The 23,645-nt window shown below is 40.5% G+C and overlaps 1 protein-coding gene across 3 annotated transcripts in view; it reads right to left on the bottom strand.

Moving 5' to 3' along the window:
• Positions 1 to 23,645, bottom strand: part of LARGE1 (LARGE xylosyl- and glucuronyltransferase 1) — a 602,997-nt gene that overhangs the window by 241,569 nt on the left and 337,783 nt on the right. For all 3 annotated transcript variants that reach the window (XM_059936844.1, XM_059936846.1, XM_059936845.1), the window contains exon 6: positions 3,734 to 3,905. In XM_059936844.1, coding sequence (XP_059792827.1) covers positions 3,734 to 3,905 — 172 coding nt within the window. The remainder of the gene's footprint in view (positions 1 to 3,733; positions 3,906 to 23,645) is intronic.

Here is a 23,645-nt window from a genome sequence, read left to right on the forward strand (position 1 = left end):
CGCAGCAGGTAGCAGAGAGAGCACAGACTCCAGAGCCAAACAGTTTGGGTTCAGCCATGCTGTGCAATAGCTCTTTGATCATGGGAAGTTATTTAACCTCTCTTGGACCCAGTTTATTTTGATTTTCAAATGTGCAAAGCTTCTAGCTCAGTGCCTGGAACAGAAGAAGTACTTAAGAAACAGTAGTTACTTTCCCTTTGCTTTACAAATACTCATTTTATCCGCCTGCCTCCTTCCCATCTCCACGTGGATGTCCAGTTAGGTATTTCAAATTTAAAAATGCCCCAAACCAAACTCCTGATCATCCCCCATAACCTGTTCTTCTTGCAGCCTTTTCCATCTCACAGATGCCACCTCACCCGTCCAGCTACCTTGGGGCATCCTCCACTCCTGTGCCCCTGCTCCCCACATCCAATCAATAGGATATCCTGACTATCTGACCTTCAAAATGTGATAATGATGTAATATGATGACGTCTTTCACCCCTACTGCCGCATCCAGGTCTGAGTCCACAACATGGCTCACCTGGACGTTTGCAACCATCTCAGAAATCGTTTCCGTGGCCAGGATGATCCATTAAAAATGTAAATCAGATCACCTCACTCCTCTGCTCAAAGCCAGACATCAGCTTCCCATATCTCTGAAGGGAAAGACAACATCCTCCCACTGCCCTACAAAGGTCCCCATGATCTGACCTCACCAGCCCTCGCCCCTCTCCTGGGCTCACTCTGCTCTGTTCTGAACTCCATCTGAGTCCTCAAGTAAGTCAGGCCACATCACTCCTGAAACTTCACACTTGCTGTTCCTTCTGGCTAGGACACTATTCCTACCCTTCCTCTAGACAGCTGGCATGCCTGTCATCTCAACTTCTTCAGATTTTTGCTTAAATGTCACTTTTCATGTAAGATCTTCCATTATGACCTTATTTGCATATTAAAATAATACACGCACGCACACACACACACACAAAACAAACCCTGTACAAAAGAGTACCGTATGAAAAAGATAAGAGCTTATTTTCTTTTCACTTCCATATTTTCCCAGAAAAGTTAGGGTGGGCATGGGAAAACCTCAGATGTTTTATACTCACTCCTTTGATGGTGACAGATAAAAGCGGAAGACAGTATGCCTTGTTCGTGAGCTCCTTGGAGGCAGGTGTCCTGTTCTAACAACAGCATCTAATATATTCCAGTGGAGGCCTAACTAATGCTAGAAATGGACCAGTGAGAGAATGAACAAATAAACGAAGCCTATTAAATCAACTCCACGCATTCAAATTTCCCCTGCTCTGACCTTGACCCATATATTCTGCTCTGCCCCAGAAACTGCCTTGAGTCTCAGAGCCCTCCTCCAAATCCAAATCCCTGGGCCAGCTCTGGGAGCAACAAGAGCCTTGAGAGCCTTCCCTTCCACAGATGATATGGGGTGGGTACGACTTAACACCAGCATTATTACTGTTGTTATGACTGGCGACAGAACCCCACCAGCACTGTGGCATGTCCTGGCTGGAACAGAATAAATGTGATTTCCTAGTTACAAGGCTACAATTAGTGGCCACCTGTTCCAGGGATTTTGTTGAGTTACACTTATCCAGGGGAGACTTGCAGTTCTGAATGAATATTTCAGAGTGAGTTTCTTGGGAAGCAGACTCCAGGATGGGAGTGAGCACGCAGGAGGTTAACTTAGGAGAGCTCTTGGAACAGCACCTATGAAAGGGAAGGAACACCAGCAGGGCTGGGCAGAGGGAGAAATGGAGCTGCCAGGCGGACTCCAGGGAAGGCTACAGGGGATCCTGCAAGATCCCACGTGCATCAGTCGGTCCATGATGTGGGGCGCCCCAGGAAGGGGGCACGGCCCCAGGCGAGGTGACTCTCTTCGCCTAAGGTCATCCCGAAAGGGGGCTGAGAGCTGAGCCCATCTGCAGGCGACGCTCCCAGCAGCTGGAGGAAGAAGCCCTTTATTCCAGAGGGGAATGTGGGCATCCACCGCGCACAACCACTACTCTTATCCGGCAGGACAGACACGATCATCACCACCGCGCACAACCACTACTCTTATCCGGCAGGACAGACACGATCATCACCTCTGCTGTGATACTGTCCCAGCTTTAGCCCCTTCAGGAGAGGTGGTAACTCTCACTCCCCCCTTCACTGCTCATCTTACAGCCAGAGCCCACTCCTTACAGCCAGTGACGCCCAGTGGGGACGCAATAAGCGCCTGTTGAATAAATACATTACTGAATACTGAACATCAGCATGAAAACAGGAATAAAATATGGGGTTGGCCAAAAAATTTGTTTGGGTTTTTCCATAACATCTTACGGAAAAATCCCAAAAGAACTTTTTGGCCAACTCAACCACATAACTATAGAAAAACTGTCCCCAGTGAGTTCAATGTAATCAGAAAAAACCAGCAGACCTGATAGGGGGACTTGAAAAGAGATGCACAGGGAAGCCAACACACACAGGCATTCTGGTCTCAGCTCCGGATGGAACCTTGCATCCTACCAAGCTTCTGTTCCTTGACTTGTGAAATAAAAAGACAGATCCAAACATTCTATGAAGAAGAGATCGGAAAGCTGAGACACACTCCATTTCAACAGCTTTGCTAAATGACTAGTAAAACTAGTGCCATTATTGACACGAGTAAGGAAAGTTTTGATCCTGACAAGGAAAAGAGTCCAAGGGTCAGAGTGCTTCCCCCCATGGTGTGCTGAGGACTTTTTTCAATTACCCCAGAGCTGGGAGGCCCCCAGAAGGAAGCAGGCAGAGACGGGAGTGGGTGAGGAATTTACTCTTCTGTCCGTGAACGGAAACAGAAACCAACTGGAATATCCCCTGATTCATGAAAATGCTGTGATTTAAAATCACTAAGCAGTATTTCACCTTCATAGGATAAGGAGCTATAGAAAAGAGGCAGGAGGGATTTTAAACACAGAAGCCAGAGTGCAGAAGCCAGAAGAAAAAAAAATCTCACTGCCATATTTATCTCTCATGGTATTTGTCTAATACTGAGAATATAAAATTTAAAAATTATGCCGTTTTAAGGAAGACCCCTGGAAGAGGGGTATTAAATAATAGTCCAAGGTTTGTGCTAACTTGTCACTTCTCTCATGCATCCACACCAAAGTTACGTACACCCATCGGGCTCACAATTTCCCACCTCATACTCGCACATACCTTGGGGCAGTGACAAGAGCTACAGAAACTAACTAGATTAGAAGGAACATCTTAAAAAGCCAAACTTATATACTTCTTTAAAATGATAAACCACAACATTAATGAAAGCCATAAGGACATTTGCAAACACTCTATAATCAATGCCCATCACCACCACCTCACAGGCTTTCTCAGCAATCAAAGTATCATTTGATAAAAAGAGAAAACTGATAAATGCATGTCTCCACACCAGGAAGTCAACTCAATTATCTGCATACAAAATACACACATTTGATATTTGTCTCTTACCAAGCAATTCAGCAACCCTCAACTGGGTTCTTCCTACGAACACAGATCTTACCTCTTCAATTATTAAAGAAACACAAGCAAATTCCAGTTTAACATGTTTCAAATGGCAGTACTAAAACTGATGCTCAATTCTATTTATAATTCCTTGTCTGTTTCATCAGAAGGACCTCATTAAGAATTGACCTCACGTTGGGAAAAAAAAAAACACTATCCTTGACATGCTGACACCTTCAAAGATACCAGAAAAAAAAATGAGCTACCATTACCTTTGAACTTGTGGAACACAGCCCAGAGCTCTGCAATATCGGTGGCAAAGGTGATGTCTGTGTCAAGGACGATGACCCTCTCCAGGTTGGCAGGAAGAGTCTTGGTGAGGACAAGCTTCATGAGACCGTAAATCCCAGAGTAATGTTTGTTGGGGATCCAGGAAACTTCAGACTAGACAGGGCAGTGAAGAGAGGGAGCAGGAGAAAGGAAAACAAATCACTGCATTAATTTTTTTGTATAACCATTATAAGTAGTGCCTGGTACATAAAAAGCATCGAATAAAAATTTGTTGAGTAAATGAATGAATATTTTCTTAAAGATCTGTTCATGTAACTTCATGGCATATGAAGTTCTTTTGGAATAAAATGTATCTGAATCAAGGGAGAAGGAAAGTACTGTTTATGAAATAACTATCACATGCAAACACTATGTTCAGATTTTTTAAAATAAGATCTTTGTTATTATAGAAATTATATAGGCTCATTGGAGGAAATAAGAATATGCACAAAACAAGAAATAAAGGTTTCAAAAATTGAATCATACTGTATATATTTTTTGCAACCAGTACCTAATTGTTCCTGGGTAGATATATTTCTTTAAGTCATATTCCATTTCTGTGTCATTAAAAATGACTATTCAATGGTACTGTTATACTTATCTATTTTGTTAAAGCTGTAATGGAGCTGGTCATCATCTTAAGATCTGAGGTCTGAGGACTTCGAGTAATGCCCTCCAGTGGGTTTTATATAACTCTTTTTCATGTAAGCCTTGGCCTTGGGAACTCAGCTCACTTTCCTCTCTCCCCTGAGAATCTGCCTGAACTGAAGCTTGGCAATCATCGGCCCATGCTGCAGAGCCGTGCTATTTAATCAGACCTTTGATTAACTTATTCATCTATTTTGGTTACCATCAAAGCAGGAGAGCTTGGTGGAGACCGAACACAAGCACGTTGGGTTAAGCCGTCTAATTAGATGGCTCCAACTCCTGACTTTATTTTTTACACACACGCAAGGCACTCAGATGCATTACAGAACAGTAGGACTACAAGAATAAATTAATCTCAACATGAGCCCAGGCCTGAATGTCACCCCAAGTCCCCGACTTAATACATAATCAATTAAGTTAGAGTGTTCAATTAGAGGTAAAGGAAGCATTTGAATGAGTTTGTATTCAGAAAGAAAATCCCAGAAAGAAAACTAAGGAATCTATAGGGGGAAAGAACGTGTGGTGAGAAGCAGATGCATTTGTCATAAATGGCTCCTTCTCTTAGAAGCAGCATGGAACACGCTCTGCCTCTGTCCAAATCCTGCTCTTCCTCCGAGTTCCAACTTAGAAGGTACCCTCCAGCTGCCCCTCCCCGCTGCCCCAGGCTGGGCGAGGGTTCCCAAAGCAAGCTGTTTCCCTTCTTCCAGCACAGCAAGCCATCGTGCTGTGTCTAATTTTCCATGTCTCCCTCCTGCTCTGGACTGGAACTCCTTGAGGCAGGGACAATGTCCTTTGTATTATGGTAACAATGTAGTCATTTCTCAAAAAATGTCTGATCACGTGCATGACTGCAGAGTTAGCCAGGCCTGGGTTCAAATGCTACCTTTGGCATTTTCCTCAACTAGGAGAAGAGGTATCTGTAATTGCTAGGGTCCAGGTCAGCACAGTACACTGTAAGAGGCACAGCTTGTTGAGCCCCATAGCCTGGGCTTTAGCATCAGTTCCACTTCCAATAAGCTGTGTGACCTCAGGCAAGTCATTTAACCTCCATGAGCCTCAGTTTTCTCATCTGCAAAATGGGAGCTTAAGACACTCACATCACAGTATTGCTGGGAGGATTACAAAGCATCCAGTATCCATAAAGCCCACTTCCCTTCCCCTAGTGAATGTGTGTCAGCACTACCCAGGCTCAGATGATTCAGGATTTGGAGCGTGATAAGTTATGGTACCTTTGACAGTAAAGGGGAAGTAGGGAATAGAGATAGTTTTGACAGGGAAAATAAATCACCCATCTCTTTTTCCTATATTTCTATATAAAAGATTAGTAAATCACAAACTGGGATCTACTGGGAAACGTGAAGCCCCCTCTGGTGGATCTCCAAATTGGACTGCACATCCTTGGTTTTAGGAGGAAAAAAAAAAGGGGTGAGAGTGGTCACCCATATAACCTTTCGGGGCACTCTCAGTAGCAATCCACACTGCTACTGATCTCACTTCCACCCTACAATAAACTTCAGTCCAACCAGGGACATGAAGTCTTGGGGTCAACGGGGAGAAGTCCATCCTCAGAGGCAAGGTGCAGAAACCTGGAGGGCATCATGCGGACTGACCCCAGAGAACCCTGTAGAAACACCACCGCCTAGCCAAGCAATATCCTAGAGTGTTCTTCATCACTCAGCACGCAAAAGGGTTCATGTAATTAAAACAATAATAAGAATGAAAGTTAGGTTTATGTTAATGGAAAGATTATTACCCTTGCAATGGCTGTTAATAATTCTAAGCAGCATGTTCTGACATTTAATTAGCAAAAAAATCCAACTGTGCTCAAGAATACCACCTAATGCACTTACATAAAGGAACAAAAGCAATCCCAGGTTTTAAGGGTTGCTGTGTAAAGTAGGGGGTGGTGGATGCTGTCAAGGGGAAATTCACCTTCCCAAAGTGGCCACGTCCTTGGGGGCATGGACCCCAAGGGGAGTTTCTGTGAAGTGCTGCAAGTGATTCTAGGGTTCATGTGATGCTGGGTGGTCCAAAGAAAAGTTACTCAGGAAATCTGACCAGAACAGTGACATGAGGATGGAGGTAAAGGGCTGACAGAAGACACATCCCCAAAGGTGCGTGCTTAAAACCCAGGGCGTGAAGGAAAGTGATATCTCAGGGGTGAGGCTGGTTTCTGACCTTTGATAAACAAGGGAAAGCAGGGAAAGAGGCTGGTTTTGTCAGGAAATGATCCCTATTTCTTCCTAAAGGCATTGTTTTTAAGGAGGCATTGGGATGCTCCCGTAATGATCACAACAGAAAATACTATCTAGCATTTGCTGAGTGTTTACTGGGTGTCAGGCATTGTGGGAAGAGCTTTCTATGTGCTACCTTATTTTCATCCCTTCCAACTAGTCTAAAGGTCAGATATTATTATCTCAGTACCTGAAATTTGGGGGATGAGGACCGAGTCCTTCCCCTTACCTCATATTTCAGTCCCCCAGCCCTAGATATTCTACTCTGAAATGATGCCAGTGTTTCTTTCTTCTTCACCCTTCCCGCAGCCCCGGGCCTATTCAGATGTGCTCTCCGCTCCTGGATTAGTTACTGTAGGGCCATAGCCAAGCCCCTGACTCAACCCAGCCAAATCTATGTTCGTCAAGAAGCAGTTTTTCAAGGCAAGTAGGTACAAAGACTTTGGAGTTGGATACTCCTGGCTTTGAAGTCTCTCTGGGCCTTAATTTTCTCATCTGAAAAATAGGGATAATAGTAGCATATCCTGCTCCCTTCCTAGGGAGTTGCTCTATTTGTAATCTGGAAGCTTTCCTCATTATCCTGGCAATATTTATTACTCACAATACATTTCTTATCCCTACCAACATTTTCCTGTGGATTACAAATCACCGTGACCCATTTTTTAAAATTAAAAAGGAAAAACCATCCTAGACGCAGAATGTCTGAAAAGTCATTTGCCTTTCATGTCGTTTCTGAGTGGTCGTCTTGGCAACCAACCTGTATGTTCAGAACATAACTGTTGAGAAACGGAGGGTGAGGAGCTCGGATGGGGTGGGGACTCCGGAGAGTGCCACGGGGGGTCATGAACTGAGCATAAGCTTGAGAGTCCGAATGGCCAGATTCCCACTGGTAGGCTCATCTCTCTAATCCACAAACTCCTCACCCATGAAATAGAGAACATAAATACAGATCCCATGAGTTTTGCAAAAGCATTAAATGAGGCAAGAGAACTAAGGGGCCTGGTTCAGTGTTCGCTATATCATAAGCGCTCAATATTAGCTTTTCACGCACTCCAGAGTCTGACTGCCTGGGTTTGAATCCTGGCTCCATCACTCACTGGCTGGGTCACTTTGGGCAAGTAACTAAACCTCAATGTACCTTTGTTTTCTTGTCTGTAAAATGGGCATCCTCACAGAACATACTCTATAGGCTTTTGAGAATTCTGATGCTGTATATAGGTACTGGCTATTATTTTTAATTGTTAATATTGTTACCAATTCTATTTAGAGGGACAGAAAAGATGAGATTCTTACCTACTAGATAAAGTCATCTGCATTTGTATTTACCCTTGCCAGCAAAAATATGCTCCAGTTTAGCTCAGTTGGAATCATTTAAATCAGCATTTACAGAACACTTAATATGGGTCAGGTACCGAGGAGGGGCTAGGGACCAGCATCCACAATGAATAAAACATGGCTGGTGCTTGACGAGTCTATGGTCTAGTGTATATTCATTATCCTTTACTGCATAACAAGTTACCTCAAGACACAGCAGCTTAAAACGGCGATACTTATTACCTCGCACAGTTTCTGTGTTAGGAATTTGGGAGCGTATCTGCTGGGTGGCTCTGGCTCAGGATTCCTCGTGAGGTTGTAGTAAGGATGTCGGTTGAGCCTACAGACATCTAAATGCTTGGGATCTGCTTCAAGAAGGCTCACTCCTCCACGCCTGGGAGGTGATGCCGGCTGTTAGCAGGAAGCCTCAGTTCTTCGCCACGTGGACCACCCCATAGGGCTGTCTGGGCGCCTTTACAACATGGCAGCTGGCTTCTCCCAGCATGAGTGATCCAAGAGGGAACAATAAAGAAGCTAGGATGTCTTTTATGACTTGGCCTCAGAAGGCCAAGTGTCATTTCTGCCACGTCTTACTGATTATACAGGTCAGCCCTGGGCAACTGGGAAGGGACTAGACAAGAGTGTGAGTACCAGGGGATGGGATTATCGAGGGCTATCTTGGAAACTGGCTACCACATCTGTGATATTACGATGGTAAGAACCGGACTATGATACCTCCAGGTATATGTACAGCAGTGATCTAGAAGAAGGACAGTCAAGGTGGGGTGGTTGGAAGGGAGGGAGAATAATCAGAGATGTCTGGAAAAGATGAGCCTTACATTTGATCTTGACAAATCAGGTGAAAATTGAGTTTTTCAAATATTGGGAGAAAAGCAGGATGGGAGAGGTATTAGTATCAGTGAAGGCACAGAGATATAAATAAACAGTCGTGTGTGTATATGTGTGTGTGTGTGTGTGTGTGTAAAATAACTACAATCTGGTATGTCCAGATAAAGCTTGAAGCTGGAAGTGATGGGAAAGGCTGTGGGGAAGGAGGAAAGGGTGAGACGTTAGAGAACACTGTATGAAGTACAGTATATGGAGAATATGTATAAAGAACTCTGGCCAATATCCTAAGGTCAGTGGGAAGCAACAAAAAGGTTTTCATTAGCAAAGACACATAATCTCAACTGTATTTTTGGAATATACTCTAGCAAACCATGGAAGAGAAAGATTAACAGAAGGCAGATTGATGGGCATCAAAACCTTGGAGGACGCCTACAGAAAACGCAGATTCCCAGGGTCATAGCCAGAGGTTATGATTCATCAGGTCTGGGGTAGGGCCCAGAAATCTGTATTGTTAACCAGATGTCCATGGAATTCCTTTTTTTTTTTTTAACTTTTTATTTTATACAGGAGTATAGTTGATTAACAATGTTGTGATAGTTTCAGGTATACAGCAAAGTGGTTCAGTTATACATTTTCCCATTTAGGTTGTTACATAACATTGAGCAGATTTTCCTTTGCTATACAGTAGGTCCTTGTTGGTTATCCATTTTAGATATAGCAGTGGACTACACCCTAAGAAACAGTAATTTAGGAGATACAGTAGGCACTGTATTTCTCAAGGCCTGTTGGCTGATCATTTATATTGGATCATCAACCAGCTTATTGTTCAGAAACAAGATATATAATAGCCCTAAACTTAAGAGTCCCACCTGAACTTGACAGGGTTGGATGTATAGGGAGAGAGGATCTTTCTCAAAGACTAACAAAAGAAAATGTTGGTGGAAGATCGTCATTCTTTAGATGATCCTATGCTTCATGGCATGAAGGTTTCCTGACTGTTCTACTTTCTAAACTCAGAAATCCCATTTCGGTAAAAGCAGCTCTAGGTCAGCTCCTGTGAAATTCTGAGTAACCAGTACCAACAGGAGAGCTAAGTTACACATTTCACATCTTCCCACAATGGAGTCTTGGAGGAAAACCTTGTAAGAGCCTTAAGTCGGTCTTTACAGGTAACAGCAATCCTACTAGGCGTCAATGAACATTTATTTAGAAAATAAAACCCCAGCCCAAAGTGAGTTATCTGGCTTTCACCTGAAATGCTCATTATTCAGAAATCTACTGAGCAGCCATCTTCCACAAGCATAATTAATTCGAGAATGATGACAAAGGCACAGTGAATCAAGAGGAATGTGATCACGAATCTATAAACATGTTCCTCCTCATATCAGTGGCCACAAAATCCCTTCCTCTCTCATGCCTGTCAAGAAGCATCCTCTATTTAGCTCTGTGAAGCCTGGGGGGATTGGTCCCTGGAGCATTTATGGATTGTCTGAACCTCTCTGAGTACTTTACGTTATGAAATGGAGCATTTCAAAGCACTGGGAGTTCTGATTTGTGAACTGGACTGTTACAGTGGTTTAATTTCCTGAAATATTGCTGCCTTCTTAACTAATAGATTTTTCAATGCACTGAGGAGAAAATTGCATTAGCTCCTGCATAGCCTGGACTTAATATTTTTAGAAGCTGCAATTCTTCTTATTACAGTGTGTGGTATGTATTTATGTATGTCTACTTAGCACAGTGTCTGACACACAGAGGCACTCAATGAATAGTTTTGAAAAACCAAAACAATACATGTAAACAAGCAATGCTTACTGAGAACCATTCCTTGTGAGGGGAATACACTGGTGGAACTGCTTCATTCATTCATTCAAACACCAGATGAATGCTTGGAGGGGAATACAGCACAATTTGGGGAGAGAGAAAAACAATTTCAAAAAGCATTATTACAGCATTCCCATTAGTAGTTTACCTTGATGGGGGCTGGAGGAGGTAGGGTAATGGAATGCGAAGACATCCAGATATCTTTGGTGATACTGTTCTAGTTCTAAGTCAGATGGTATGGTGTTTTATTGGTTTATATCATAACCTCTTTATCTTCAATCTTCAACTGTGTGTATGTGCATGCATGTACAAATCGACATCATGAGGAGCCAAGGGGCAAGAATGTGATGGAGAATGAACCCAGGAATAAAGCGGACCCAGCTAAAAGTCAGAAATACACACACACACACACAAACACACACACACACACACTCAGCATCTGCTAAGAATGGAGACAATCATTTTTCTAGTAAATGCAAAGAAAAAAAAACCACTCTTCTCCTCTTACATTAACTACTTTTTAGCATTCATTCTTCTTTTTTTCCTTTTTTGATATTCAATTTTTGAGCTTTAATGGACATTAAACATGACATAAACTAAGGATTTAGGTATAAAATACCTATTTTTGCCAGACAAAGATGTCACAAAGAAAACTACAGGCCAATATCACTGATGAACATAGATGCAAAAATCCTCAACAAAATACTAGCAAACAGAATCCAACAGCACATTAAAAGAATCAGACACCATGATCAAGTGGGGTTTATTCCAGGAATGCAAGGATTCTTCAATATACGCAAATCAATCAATGTGATACACCATATTAACAAATTGAAGGAGAAAAACCATATAATCATCTCAATAGATGCAGAGAAATCTTTCGACAAAATTCAACACCCATTTATGATAAAAGCCGTGCAGAAAATAGGCATAGAGGGAACTTCCTTCAACATAATAAAGGCCATATATGACAAACACACAGCCAACATTGTCCTCAAAGGTGAAAAACTGAAACCACTTCCACTAAGATCAGGAACAAGACAAGGTTGCCCACTCTCACCACTATTATTCAACATAGTTTTGGAAGTCTTAGCCACAGCAATCAGAGAAGAAAAAGAAATAAAAGGAATCCAAATCGGAAAAGAAGAAGTAAAGCTGTCACTGTTTGCAGATGACATGATACTATACATAGAGAATCCTAAAGATGCTACTAGAAAACTACTAGAGCTAATCAATGAATTCGGTAAAGTAGCAGGATACAAAATTAACACACAGAAATCTCATGCATTCCTATACACTAATGATGAAAAATCTGAAAGTGAAATTAAGAAAACACTCCCGTTTACCATTGCAACAAAAAGAATAAAATACCTAGGAGTAAACCTACCTAAGGAGACAAAAGACCTATATGCAGAAAATTATAAGACACTGATGAAAGAAATTAAAGATGATACAAATAGATGGAGACATATACCATGTTCTTGGATTGGAAGAATCAACATTGTGAAAATGACTCTACTACCCAAAGCAATCTACAGATTCAATGTAATCCCTATCAAACTACCACTGGCATTTTTCACAGAATCAGAACAAAAAATTTCACAATTTCTATGGAAACACAAAAGTCCCTAAATAGCCAAAGCAATCTTGAGAACGAAAAATGGAGCTGGAGGAATCAGGCTCCCTGACTTCAGACTATATTACAAAGCTACAGTAATCAAGACAGTTTGGTACTGGCACAAAAACAGAAATATAGATCAATGGAACAGGATAGAAAGCCCAGAGATAAACCCACACACATATGGTCACCTTATCTTTGATAAAGGAGGCAAGCATATACAGTGGAGAAAAGACAGCCTCTTCAATAAGTGGTGCTGGGAAAACTGGACAGGTACATGTAAAAGTATAAAATTAGGGGCTTCCCTGGTGGCGCAGTGGTTGAGAGTCTGCCTGCCAATGCAGGGGACATGGGTTCGAGCCCTAGTCTCGGAAGATCCCACATGCCGCGGAGCAACTGGGCCCATGAGCCACGACTACTGAGCCTGCGCATCTGGAGCCCGTGCTCCGCAACAAGAGAGGCCGCGACAGTGAGAGGCCCGCGCACCACGATGAAGAGTGGCCCCCGCTCGCCGGAAGTGGAGAAAGCCCTCGCACAGAAACGAAGACCCAACACACCCAAAAATAAATAAATAAATAAATTTATTTTTAAAAAAAAAGTATAAAATTAGAACACTCCATAACACCATACAGAAAAATAAACTCAAAATGGATTAAAGACCTAAATGTAAGGCCAGACACTATAAAACTCTTAGAGGAAAACACAGACAGAACATTCTATGACATAAATGACAGCAAGATCCTTTTTGACCCAGCTCCTAGAGAAATGGAAATAAAAACAAAAATAAACAAATGGGACCTAATGAAACTTAAAAGCTTTTGCACAGCAAAGGAAACCATAAACAAGACCAAAAGACAACCCTCAGAATGGGAGAAAATATTTGTAAATGAAGCAACTGACAAAGAATTAATCTCCAAGATTTACAAGCAGCTCATGCAGCTCAATAACAAAAAACCAAACAACCCAATTCAAAAAAGGGCAGAAGACCTACAAAGACATTTCTCCAAAGAAGATATACAGATTGCCAACAAACACATGAAAGAATGCTCAACATCATTAATCATTAGAGAAATGCAAATCAAAACTACAATGAGATATCATCTCACACTGGTCAGAATGGCCATCATCAAAAAATCTAGAAACAATAAATGCTGGAGAGGGTGTGGAGAAAAGGGAACACTCTTCCACTGTTGGTGGGAATGTAAATTGATACAGCCACTATGGAGAACAGTATGGAGGTTCCTTAAAAAACGAAAAATAGAACTACCATACAACCCAGCAATCCCACTACTGGGCATATACCCTGAGAAAACCATAATTCAAAAAGAGTCATGTACCAAAATGTTCATTGCAGCTCTATTTACAATAGCCAGGACGTGGAAGCAACCTAAGTGTCCATCATTGGATGAATGGATAAAGAAGATGTGGCACATATATACAATGGAATATTACTCAGCCATAAAAGGAAACGAAATGGAGGTATTTGTAGTGAGGTGGATGGAGTTAGAGTCTGTCATACAGAGTGAAGTAAGTCAGAAAGAGAAAAACAAATACAGTATGCTAACACATATATATGGAATCTAAGGAAAAAAAAAAAAGGTCATTAAGAACCTAAGTGGCAAGATGGGAATAAAGACACAGACCTACTAGAGAATGGACTTGAGGATATGGGGAGGGGGAAGGGTAAGCTGTGACAAAGAGAGAGAGTGGCATGGACATATATACGCTACTAAATGTAAAATAGATAGCTAGTGGGAAGCAGCCGCATAGCACAGGGAGATCAGCTCGGTGCTTTGTGACCACCGAGAGGGGTGGGATAGGGAGGGTGGGAGGGAGGGAGATGCAAGAGGGAAGAGAAATGGGAGCATATGTATATGTATAACTGATTCACTTTGTTATAAAGCAGAAACTAACACACCATTGTAATGCAATTATACTCCAATAAAGATGTTAAAAAATAAATAAATAAATAAAATACCTATTTTTGGAGGTGCCTTTTAAGATTCTGAAAGGAAGTTCAAGATACCATTTATGTTTCCTTTCATTGTTGTTCTGTTTATCTATTTCTACATTACCACCATTTTATATTGATTCTTTTTTTTAAATTTAATTTTATTTATTTTTTTATACAGCAGGTTCTTATTAGTCATCCATTTTACACACATCAGTGTATACATGTCAATCCCAATTGCCCAATTTATCACACCACCATCACCACCCCCCGCTGCTTTCCCCCCTTGGTGTCCAAACGTTTGTTCTCTACATCTGTGTCTCAGTTTCTGCCCTGCAAACAGGTTCATCTGTACCACTTTTCTAGGTTCCACATATATGCGTTAATATACGATATTTGCTTTTCTCTTTCTGACTTACTTCACTCTGTATGACAGTCTCTAGATCCATGCACGTCTCTACAAATGACCCAATTTTGTTCATTTTTATGGCTGAGTAATATTCTATCGTATATACGTACCACATCTTCTTTATTCATTCGTCTGTCGATGGGCATTTAGGTTGCTTCCATGACCTGGCTATTGTAAATACTGCTGCAGTGAATATTGCGGGGCATATGTCTTTTTGAATTATGGTTTTCTCTGGGTCTATGCCCAGTAGTGGGATTGCTGGATCATATGGTAATTCTATTTTTACTTTTTTAAGGAACCTCCATACTGTTCTCCATAGTGGCTGTATCAATTTACATTCCCACCAACAGTGCAAGAGGGTTCCCTTTTCTCCACACCCTCTCCAGCATTTGTTATTTGTAGATTTTCTGATGATATCCATGCTAACTGGTGTGAGGTGATACCTCATTGTAGTTTTGATTTGCATTTCTCTAATAATTAGTGATACGGAGCAGCTTTTCATGTGCTTCTTGGCCATCTGTATGTCTTCTTTGGAGAAATGTCTATTTAGGTCTCCTGCCCATTTTTGAATTTGGTTCTTTGTTTTTTTAATATTGAGCTGCACGAGCTGTTTATATATTTTTGAGATTAATCCTTTGTCCGTTGATTCGTTTGCAAATATTTTCTGTCATTGTGAGGGCTGTCTTTTCGTCTTGTTTATGGTCTCCTTTGCTGTGCAAAAGCTTTGAAGTTTCATTAGGCCCCATTTGTTTATTTTTGTTTTTATTTCCATTACTCTAGGAGGTGGATCAAAAAACATCTTGCTGTGATTTATGTCAAAAAGTGTTCTTCCTATGTTTTCCTCTAAGAGTTTTATAGTGTCCGGTCTTACATTTAGGTCTCTAATCCATTTCGAGTTTATTTTTGTGTATGGTGTTAGGGAGTGTTCTAATTTCATTCTTTTACATGGAACTGTCCAGTTTTCCCAGCACCATTTATTGAAGAGACTGTCTTTTCTCCATTGTATATCCTTGCCTCCTTTGTCATAGATAAGTTGACCATAGGTGTGTGGGTTTATCTCTGGGCTTTCTATCTTGTTCCATTGATCTATGTTTCTGTTTTTGTGCCAGTACCATATTGTCTTGATTACTATAGCTTTGGAGTATAGTCTGAAGTCAGGGAGTCTGATTCCTCCAGCTCCGTTTTTTTCCCTCAAGACTGCTTTGGCTATTCGGGGTCTTTTGTGTCTCCATACAAATTTTAAGATGATTTGTTCTAGTTCCATAAAAAATGCCATTGGTAATTTTATAGGGATTGCATTGAATCTGTAGATTGCTTTGGGTAGTATAGTCATTTTCACAATATTGATTTTCCCAATCCAAGAACATGGTGTATCTTTCCATCTCTTGGTATCATCTTTAATTGCTTTCGTCAGTGTCTTATAGTTTTCTGCATACAGGTCTTTTGTCTCCCTAGGTAGGTTTTTTCCTAGGTATTTTATTCTCTTTGTTGTAATGGTAAATGGGAGTGTTTCTTTAATTTCTCTTTCAGATTTTTCATCATTAGTGTATAGGAATGCAAGAGATTTCTGTGCATTAATTTTGTAAACTGCAACTTTACCAAATTCATTGATTAGCTCTAGTAGTTCTCTGGTGGTATCTTTAGGATTCTCTATGTATAGTATCATGTCATCTGCAAACAGTGACAGTTTTACTTCTTCTTTTCCAATCTGTATTCCTTTTATTTCTTTTTCTTCTCTGACTGCTGTGGCTAGGACTTCCAAAACTATGTTGAATAACAGTAGTGGGAGTGGACATCCTTGTCTTGTTCCTGATCTTAGAGGAAATGCTTTCAGTTTTTCACCATTGAGAATGATGTTTGCTGTGGGTTTGTCGTATATGGCCTTTATTATGTTGAGGTAGGTTCCCTCTATGCCCACTTTCTGGAGAGTTTTTAACATAAATGGGTGTTGAAATTTGTCAAAAGCTTTTTCTGCATCTACTGAGATGATCATATGCTTTTTATTCTTCAATTTGTTAATATGGTTTATCACATTGATTGATTTGCGTATATTGAAGAATCCTTGCATCCCTGGGATAAAGCCCACTTGATCATTGTGTATGATCCTTTTAATGTGTTGTTGGATTCTGTTTGCTAGTAATTTGTTGAGGATTTTTGCATCTATATTCATCAGTGATATTGGTCTGTAATTTTCTTTTTTTGTAGTATCTTTGTCTGGTTTTGGTATCAGGGTGATGGTGGCCTCATAGAATGAGTTTGGGAGTGTTCCTTCCTCTGCAATTTTTTGGAAGAGTTTGAGAAGGATGGGTGTTAGCTCTTCTCTAAATGTTTGACAGAATTCACCTGTGAAGCCATCTGGTCCTGGACTTTTGTTTGTTGGAAGATTTTTAATCACAGTTTCAATTTCATTACTTGTGATTGGTCTGTTCATATTTTCTATTTCTTCCTGGTTTACTCTTGGAAGGTTATACCTTCCTAAGAAATTGTCCATTTCTCCCAGGTTGTCCATTTTATTGGCATAGAGTTGCTTGTAGTAGTCTCTTAGGATGCTTTGTATTTCTATGGTGTCTGTTGAAAGTTCTCCTTTTTCATTTCTAATTTTATTGATTTGAGTTCTCTCCCTCTTTTTCTTGATGAGCCTGGCTAATGGTTTATCAATTTTGTTTATCTTCTCAAAGAACCAGCTTTTAGTTTTATTGATCTTTGCTATTGATATCTTTGTTTCTATTTCATTTATTTTTGCTCTGAGCTTTATGACTTCTTTCCTTCTGTTAACTCTGGGTTTTGTTTGTTCTTCTTTCTCTAGTTCCTTTAGGTGTAAGGTTAGATTGTTTACTTGAGATTTTTCTTGTTTCTTGAGGTAGGCTTGTATAGCTGTAAACTTCCCTCTTAGAACTGCTTTTGCTGCATCCCATAGGTTTTGGATCATCGTGTTTTCATTGTCATTTGTCTCTAGGTGTTTTTTGATTTCCTCTTTGATTTCTTCAGTAATCTCCTGGTTATTTAGTAACGTATTGTTTAGTTTCCATGTGTTCGTGTTTTTTACGTTATTTTCCCTGTAACTGATTTCTAATCTCATAGCGTTGTGGTCAGAAAAGATGCTTGATATGATTTCAATATTCTTAAATTTGCTGAGGCTTGATTTGTGACCCGAGATGTGATCTATCCTGGAGAATGTTCTGTGCGCACTTGAGAAGAAAGTGTAATCTGCTGTTTTTGGATGGAATGTCCCATAAATATCAAGTAAATCTATCTGGTCTACTGTGTCATTTAAAGCTTGTGTTTCCTTATTAATTTTCTGTTTGGATGATCTGTCCATTGGTGTAAGTGAGGTGCTGAAGTTCCCCACCATTACTGTGTTACTGTCGATTTCCTCTTTTATAGCTGTTAGCAGTTGCCTTATGTATTGAGGTGCTCCTATGTTGGCTGCATATACATTTATAATTGTTATATCTTCTTCTTGGATTGATCCCTTGATCATTATGTAGTGCCCTTCATTGTCTCTTGTAACATTCTTTATTTTAAAATTTGTTTTATCTGCTATGAGTATTGCTACTCCAGCTTTCTTTTGATTTCCATTTGCATGGAATATCTTTTTTCCATCGCCTCACTTTCAGTCTGTATGTGTCCCTGGGTCTGAAGTGGGTCTCTTGTAGACAGCATATATAAGGGTCTTTTTTTTGTATCCATTCAGCGAGCCTGTGTCTTTTGGTTGGATCATTTAATCCATTCACGTTTAAGGTAATTATCGATATGTATGTTCCTATGACCATTTTCTTAATTGTTTTGGGTTTGTTTTTGTAGGTCCTTTTCTTCTCTTGTGTTTCCCACTTAGAGAAGTTCCTTTAGCATTTGTTGTAAAGCTGGTTTGGTGGTGCTGAATTCTCTTAGCTTTTGCTTGTCTGTAAAGCTTTTGATTTCTCCATTGAATCTGAATGAGATCCTTGCCAGTTAGAGTAATCTTGGTTGTAGGTTCTTCCCTTTCATCACTTTAAGTATATCATGCCACTGCTTTGTAGCTTGTAGAGTTTCTGTTGAGAAATCAGCTGTTAACTTTATGGGAGTTCCCTTGTATGTTATTTGTCGTTTTTCCCTTGCTGCTTTCAATAATTTTTCTTTGATTTGAATTTTTGCCACTTTGATTACTATGTGTCTTGGCGTGTTTCTTCCTGGGTTTATGCTGTATGGAATTCTCTGAGCTTCCTGGACTTGGGTGGCTATTTCCTGTCCCGTGATAGGGAAGTTTTCGACTATAATCTCTTCAAATATTTTCTCTGGTCATTTCTCTCTCTCTTCTCCTTCTGGGACCCCTGTAATGCAAATGTGTTGCATTTAATGTTGTCCCAGAGGTCTCTTAGGCTGTCTTCATTTCTTTTCATTCTTTTTTCTTTATTCTGTTCCGCAGCAGTGAATTACACCCTTTTGTCTTCCAGGTCACTTATCCGTTCTTCTGCCTCAGTTATTCTGCTATTGATTCCTTCTAGTGTATTTTTCATTTCAGTCATTCTATTTTTCATCTCTGTTTGTTTGTTCTTTAATTCTTCTAGGTCTTTGTTAAACATTTCTTGCATCTTCTCCATCTGTGCCTCCATTCTTTTTCCGAGGTCCTGGATCATCTTCACTATCATTATTCTGAATTCTTTTTCTGGAAGGTTGCCGATCTCCACTTCATTTAGTTGTTTTTCTGGGGTTTTCTCTTGTTCCTTCATCTGGTACATAGCTCTCTGCCTTTTCATCTTGTCTATCTTTCTGTGAATGTGGTTTTTGTTCCACAGGCTGCAGGATTGTAGTTCTTCTTGTTTCTGCTGTCTGCCCTGTCAGCATTCATTCTTAAAAAATGCAAAATTGTTGCTTCTTGCAACAAAAGCAAAAATTGCTTCTTGGGGGGAAAACAAAAAATCTTGGATATTACTGTGATTTGTTATTAAAATGTAATGGGGGGAGTACAATTTAAAAATATCTAAAAAGGCTACTGGGGGTGGGTAATAATAAAGTTTTCAAAAGGTTGAAAAACTTCACTCTATAGGATTATATGACACCAAATAAGCCACAAAACACACAAGAAGTGTGCAAAAATAGATAAATAACCCCAAACCTGAGTCCAGACATTTGCATCTGCTGAGTATAGCAGTTCTTCCTGCCTTCCTGAATTTAATCAGAAGGCAGTTTAATCATAAAACATGACCGTGATCTGTTCTCAAGTTCACCTGGAGATTTGAGGACACTTTACCCATTCTCACCCTCTTACCCCCCATTCCTCCTCCTCCACTCTCACCACCTCCTTCACAGGGAACCATCTAAAGGACAGCCTCAGAGGCTGCAATTAACGCAGCCCCATGCTGCTCTGCATTAATGAGGGGCTTTTTGCTTTCAGAGGGCTCTATAATCCTTTGGAGGTGAAGCCTTTGCCGGTGACACTCTCTGTTCCCAGCTCCAGGGATCCACCCTACAGGTCAACTTTACTCAAAACGCAGGGGAGGGCCAACGACAAGCAGGGAAGGAGGGTTAAGGAGGATGAACCAGAGGTGCCACTTAATTAATTTCTGGTTGGGTTAAAAGTTATTTTCTTTTAATGAAACATGGAAGGCAAAACTCTCCTGGTGTAGCAGAAAGATCCAAAAGTAAATCTTGTCAATGCCAATCAGAATTTCTCTCAGCTCACAGCCTCTTCACTGGTCACTCCTGAAAAGATGATGCCTTTACTCAATTCTTGTAATGCATCTAGGAAATATTAACTAAAGGTTTTATTATAATTTCAAATATTTTAGCCTTGACCTTGAAAGCCTTGTTTCAAGATGACTTAAGACTGTAGTTATACTGGCATTCACCCCCCCCATAACAGGCCCTTACTATTTATATGAAGGGTTGTCAAGGAAACCAGGTGTTGAGGATATAGCTGCCTAACTTGTCTAGATTTAGAACTGATCATATGTGAGAATGCAGAAGGGAAAAGAATGTCACCCTTAGAAAGTACTATAGACAATGGTGCATGCTACAAGATAATTCTATTTAAGCCTTTACTTCCACTTGGGGATTTGGCTACTGATCAAAGGAATTCCTAATGCTTTAAATCCCCCTTCAAAAAAAAAAATCACCTAATTCTGAAAAAGACTCATTTATCTAAACATTCCTTGCGTGTGCAAACTCTGTAGTAGATGTTAAGGAAAAAAATAATAAATGTGGAACGTACCTATCTCCTAGGAGATCACAGTTAAAAGGAAAAGAATATTATTATATTTATGATAACGACAATAATACCACATTTGTTGATTACTCACTTTGTAGTAGACACTATAAGCAATTTACAAATATTATCTTTTAAGTCACACAATATCCCTAATAAAGTAGACACCAAGGAAGTCACACAATCTTAAAGAATTACAGGAGGTGGAACTGAAAATCTGATTTGCCTCGTTCCAAAAATCTTAATCATTTTGGAAACTGACTCAAATAAGATATTCAAAAGAAAAATAAGATATTCAAATGATCATTAGGCAGTGAAAGCTATAGATAAAGTCTTACTAGGAAGCTTGGGATGGAGCCCTAATTGCACCTGGAAATGGGAAGTAAAATCAGCAAAGGGGAAGGTGACTCCTATATCGAGCTCATATTTGCAGCACAAATGAACACTGCAACAGAGTGACAGTCAATGCAACTCATATGAGGAGTCACCAACCTTCTCAGCACAAATGTTTCTCCAACATCTGCAGGATGGCAAGTGGCCAGTAACATTCTACTAAGAAAACTGTTAATAACACCCAAATAAAAAAAAGCAGAAAGAGAAGCTTGAAAAATAAGTCTAGATCCAGAAAGACCGTTAGAATGGATTCTGTTTTTTTAATTGAAGTATAGTTGATTTACAATGTTGTGTTAGTTTCAGGTGTACAGCACAGTGATTCAGTTACACATACATATATATTCTTTTTCAGATTCTTTTCCCTTATGGTTATTATAAAATGTTGAATAGAGTTCCCTGTGCTATACAGTAGGTCCTTGTTGTTTATCTATTTTATATATAGTAGTGTATATCTGTTAATCCTTAGCACCTCAAGAGGGTGCCAGAGAAAAATCTCAGCCTCTGATGCTTGGCCTTTTTTACATGAGCAATGCTATCTATCAAGGGCCCAGAGCAAAGGTCAACTGGAGTCTGGGTGTCCTTCTCCAGAACGCTGATGAAGACCGACTGGAGCAGTGGTCCAGATTAGAATCACCTGGGCCCACTCCCAGGTCTGCCCAGAAAAACTAATTTGGGATATCTAGTGGTGGGGCCTGGCATTGCTGCTTGTTTTGGATTGATAAAGATCACACAGGAGTGATGCTAATATACAATTAAGGGGAGAGGCTGGCACTGTTTTTTGGGTATTGTTTTGCATTACAAAAGCTACCAAGCGATTCCTTTGTGCAATCAAGCCTGAGGTACCCAACAACTGGGGAAATGAACCAACCCATCAATGCTAACTTCTGGCTGGGACCATCAACACCCAGATTAATGGCCCAGCTCTGTAACTTGCACAGATACCATCAAGTCCCTATCGATAGATGTTTTTTGTTTTTAATTCCCTGGTGTGGGAATACTTAAGCATTCTTGATCCGGAAACAACCTGGAATAATGAAATGAGCATTGGACTCAGAGTTGGAAAATCCAAGTTGGAGTCTGGTCCATCCCCTGCTTTCTGAGATTCGGCGTCTGAAAAATGGAGACAAAGCCACTTACGTTCGTTCCGGGAGGCTGAAAATGGGATGATGTGTGTGGAAGCAGCTAGCAGAGTGCCTGACAGAATCTGCACTCGCGAGCTGCCAGTTAATTCTGAATCTAGAATAAGGAATATTTCATTACTAGACAAGCAGAATAAAGGTCTGATCACAGTGAGGGAGCTCGGAACGCTAGTGCCTTACCACAGCTGCCACCACCCGTGATCTCCCCTCGCTTCTTCATAATGGCTGGTTTTGGAGGGTACGGTGTATGTATTATGTATATATAATGTAAAGGCAACAAGCACACTCTGGGACACAATGTACGTTAAGTAATAACACCATATTAATAACAATAGGGGATGAGAAAGGGGAGTTTCAGCAATGCTATTATGCCTGTGAATAAGATGTTGATCCCCGCTTGCTATTTTCTCTTCAAACATATTATTTAGCCAGTAGTGAGCAGATTTAAAACCCACTGGGGTTCTTGAATTCAGCCCGGCTGAGTGGTTAAATCCAATGAAAATATCCTAGTTAGATAAGTTTTTAGCCAAGGGAGTTGAGTATATAAAAGGATATTTAACAGGTCAGTTTCTAAAGATGTCCATCTTTCAAAAATGATAATAGGAATGATGACAGTAATAATAATCATGGATGCAGGGCATTTGCTAGTTTACAATGCAGCTTCACATCTTTTATTTCATTTGATTCTTGAAAACATTCCATGAATTAAGCAAGGAAGGAATTCATATCTCCATTTTACATACAGGAAACTAAAACTTCGAAACATCATTGTTCCAAGTCGCACAGCTAGTAAATGGTAGGGTTGAAACTCACCTCTCCCGACCTTCAGGAAAATCACTTTTCTGAAGCCCAGGGCCTTCTGACGCCCCCATGGAATGCTGTGACTTGATCACGGAAGGCAGACAGAATTTATAGACTGTGAAGTCCCGTCTACTGTTCTTAAGCAAGAAAACTCACACATTAACACCTATATGCACCTTTTGCCAAAATCGAGTTAGTGACATGATGCAACGTGGGGTGAAAATTTTAAATGTTTCCAAGTTTCCTACTCCAAGTTATCCTTGTTTAGAAATAATTCTGGCTTGCTTTCCGTGTTTCAGTCAGGGACCAAACAGGATCTGGCCCCTTGGTGTCGCAAGTGAGGTCAGAGAGTTATGAATGGATATCACCGTGGGGCCCACAGGTCAGGTGTCCAGTAAGGAACGTCTGGATGTTGCTTACGTTTCACGTGACTGGGAATAACACGACATAAATCCGTTTGGCTGGTCTCTGACTTAGTGACTTGAATTTT

Source organism: Balaenoptera ricei, chromosome 10, assembly GCF_028023285.1.
Source record: "Balaenoptera ricei isolate mBalRic1 chromosome 10, mBalRic1.hap2, whole genome shotgun sequence".
In the NCBI taxonomy this organism is placed as follows: domain Eukaryota; kingdom Metazoa; phylum Chordata; class Mammalia; order Artiodactyla; family Balaenopteridae; genus Balaenoptera; species Balaenoptera ricei.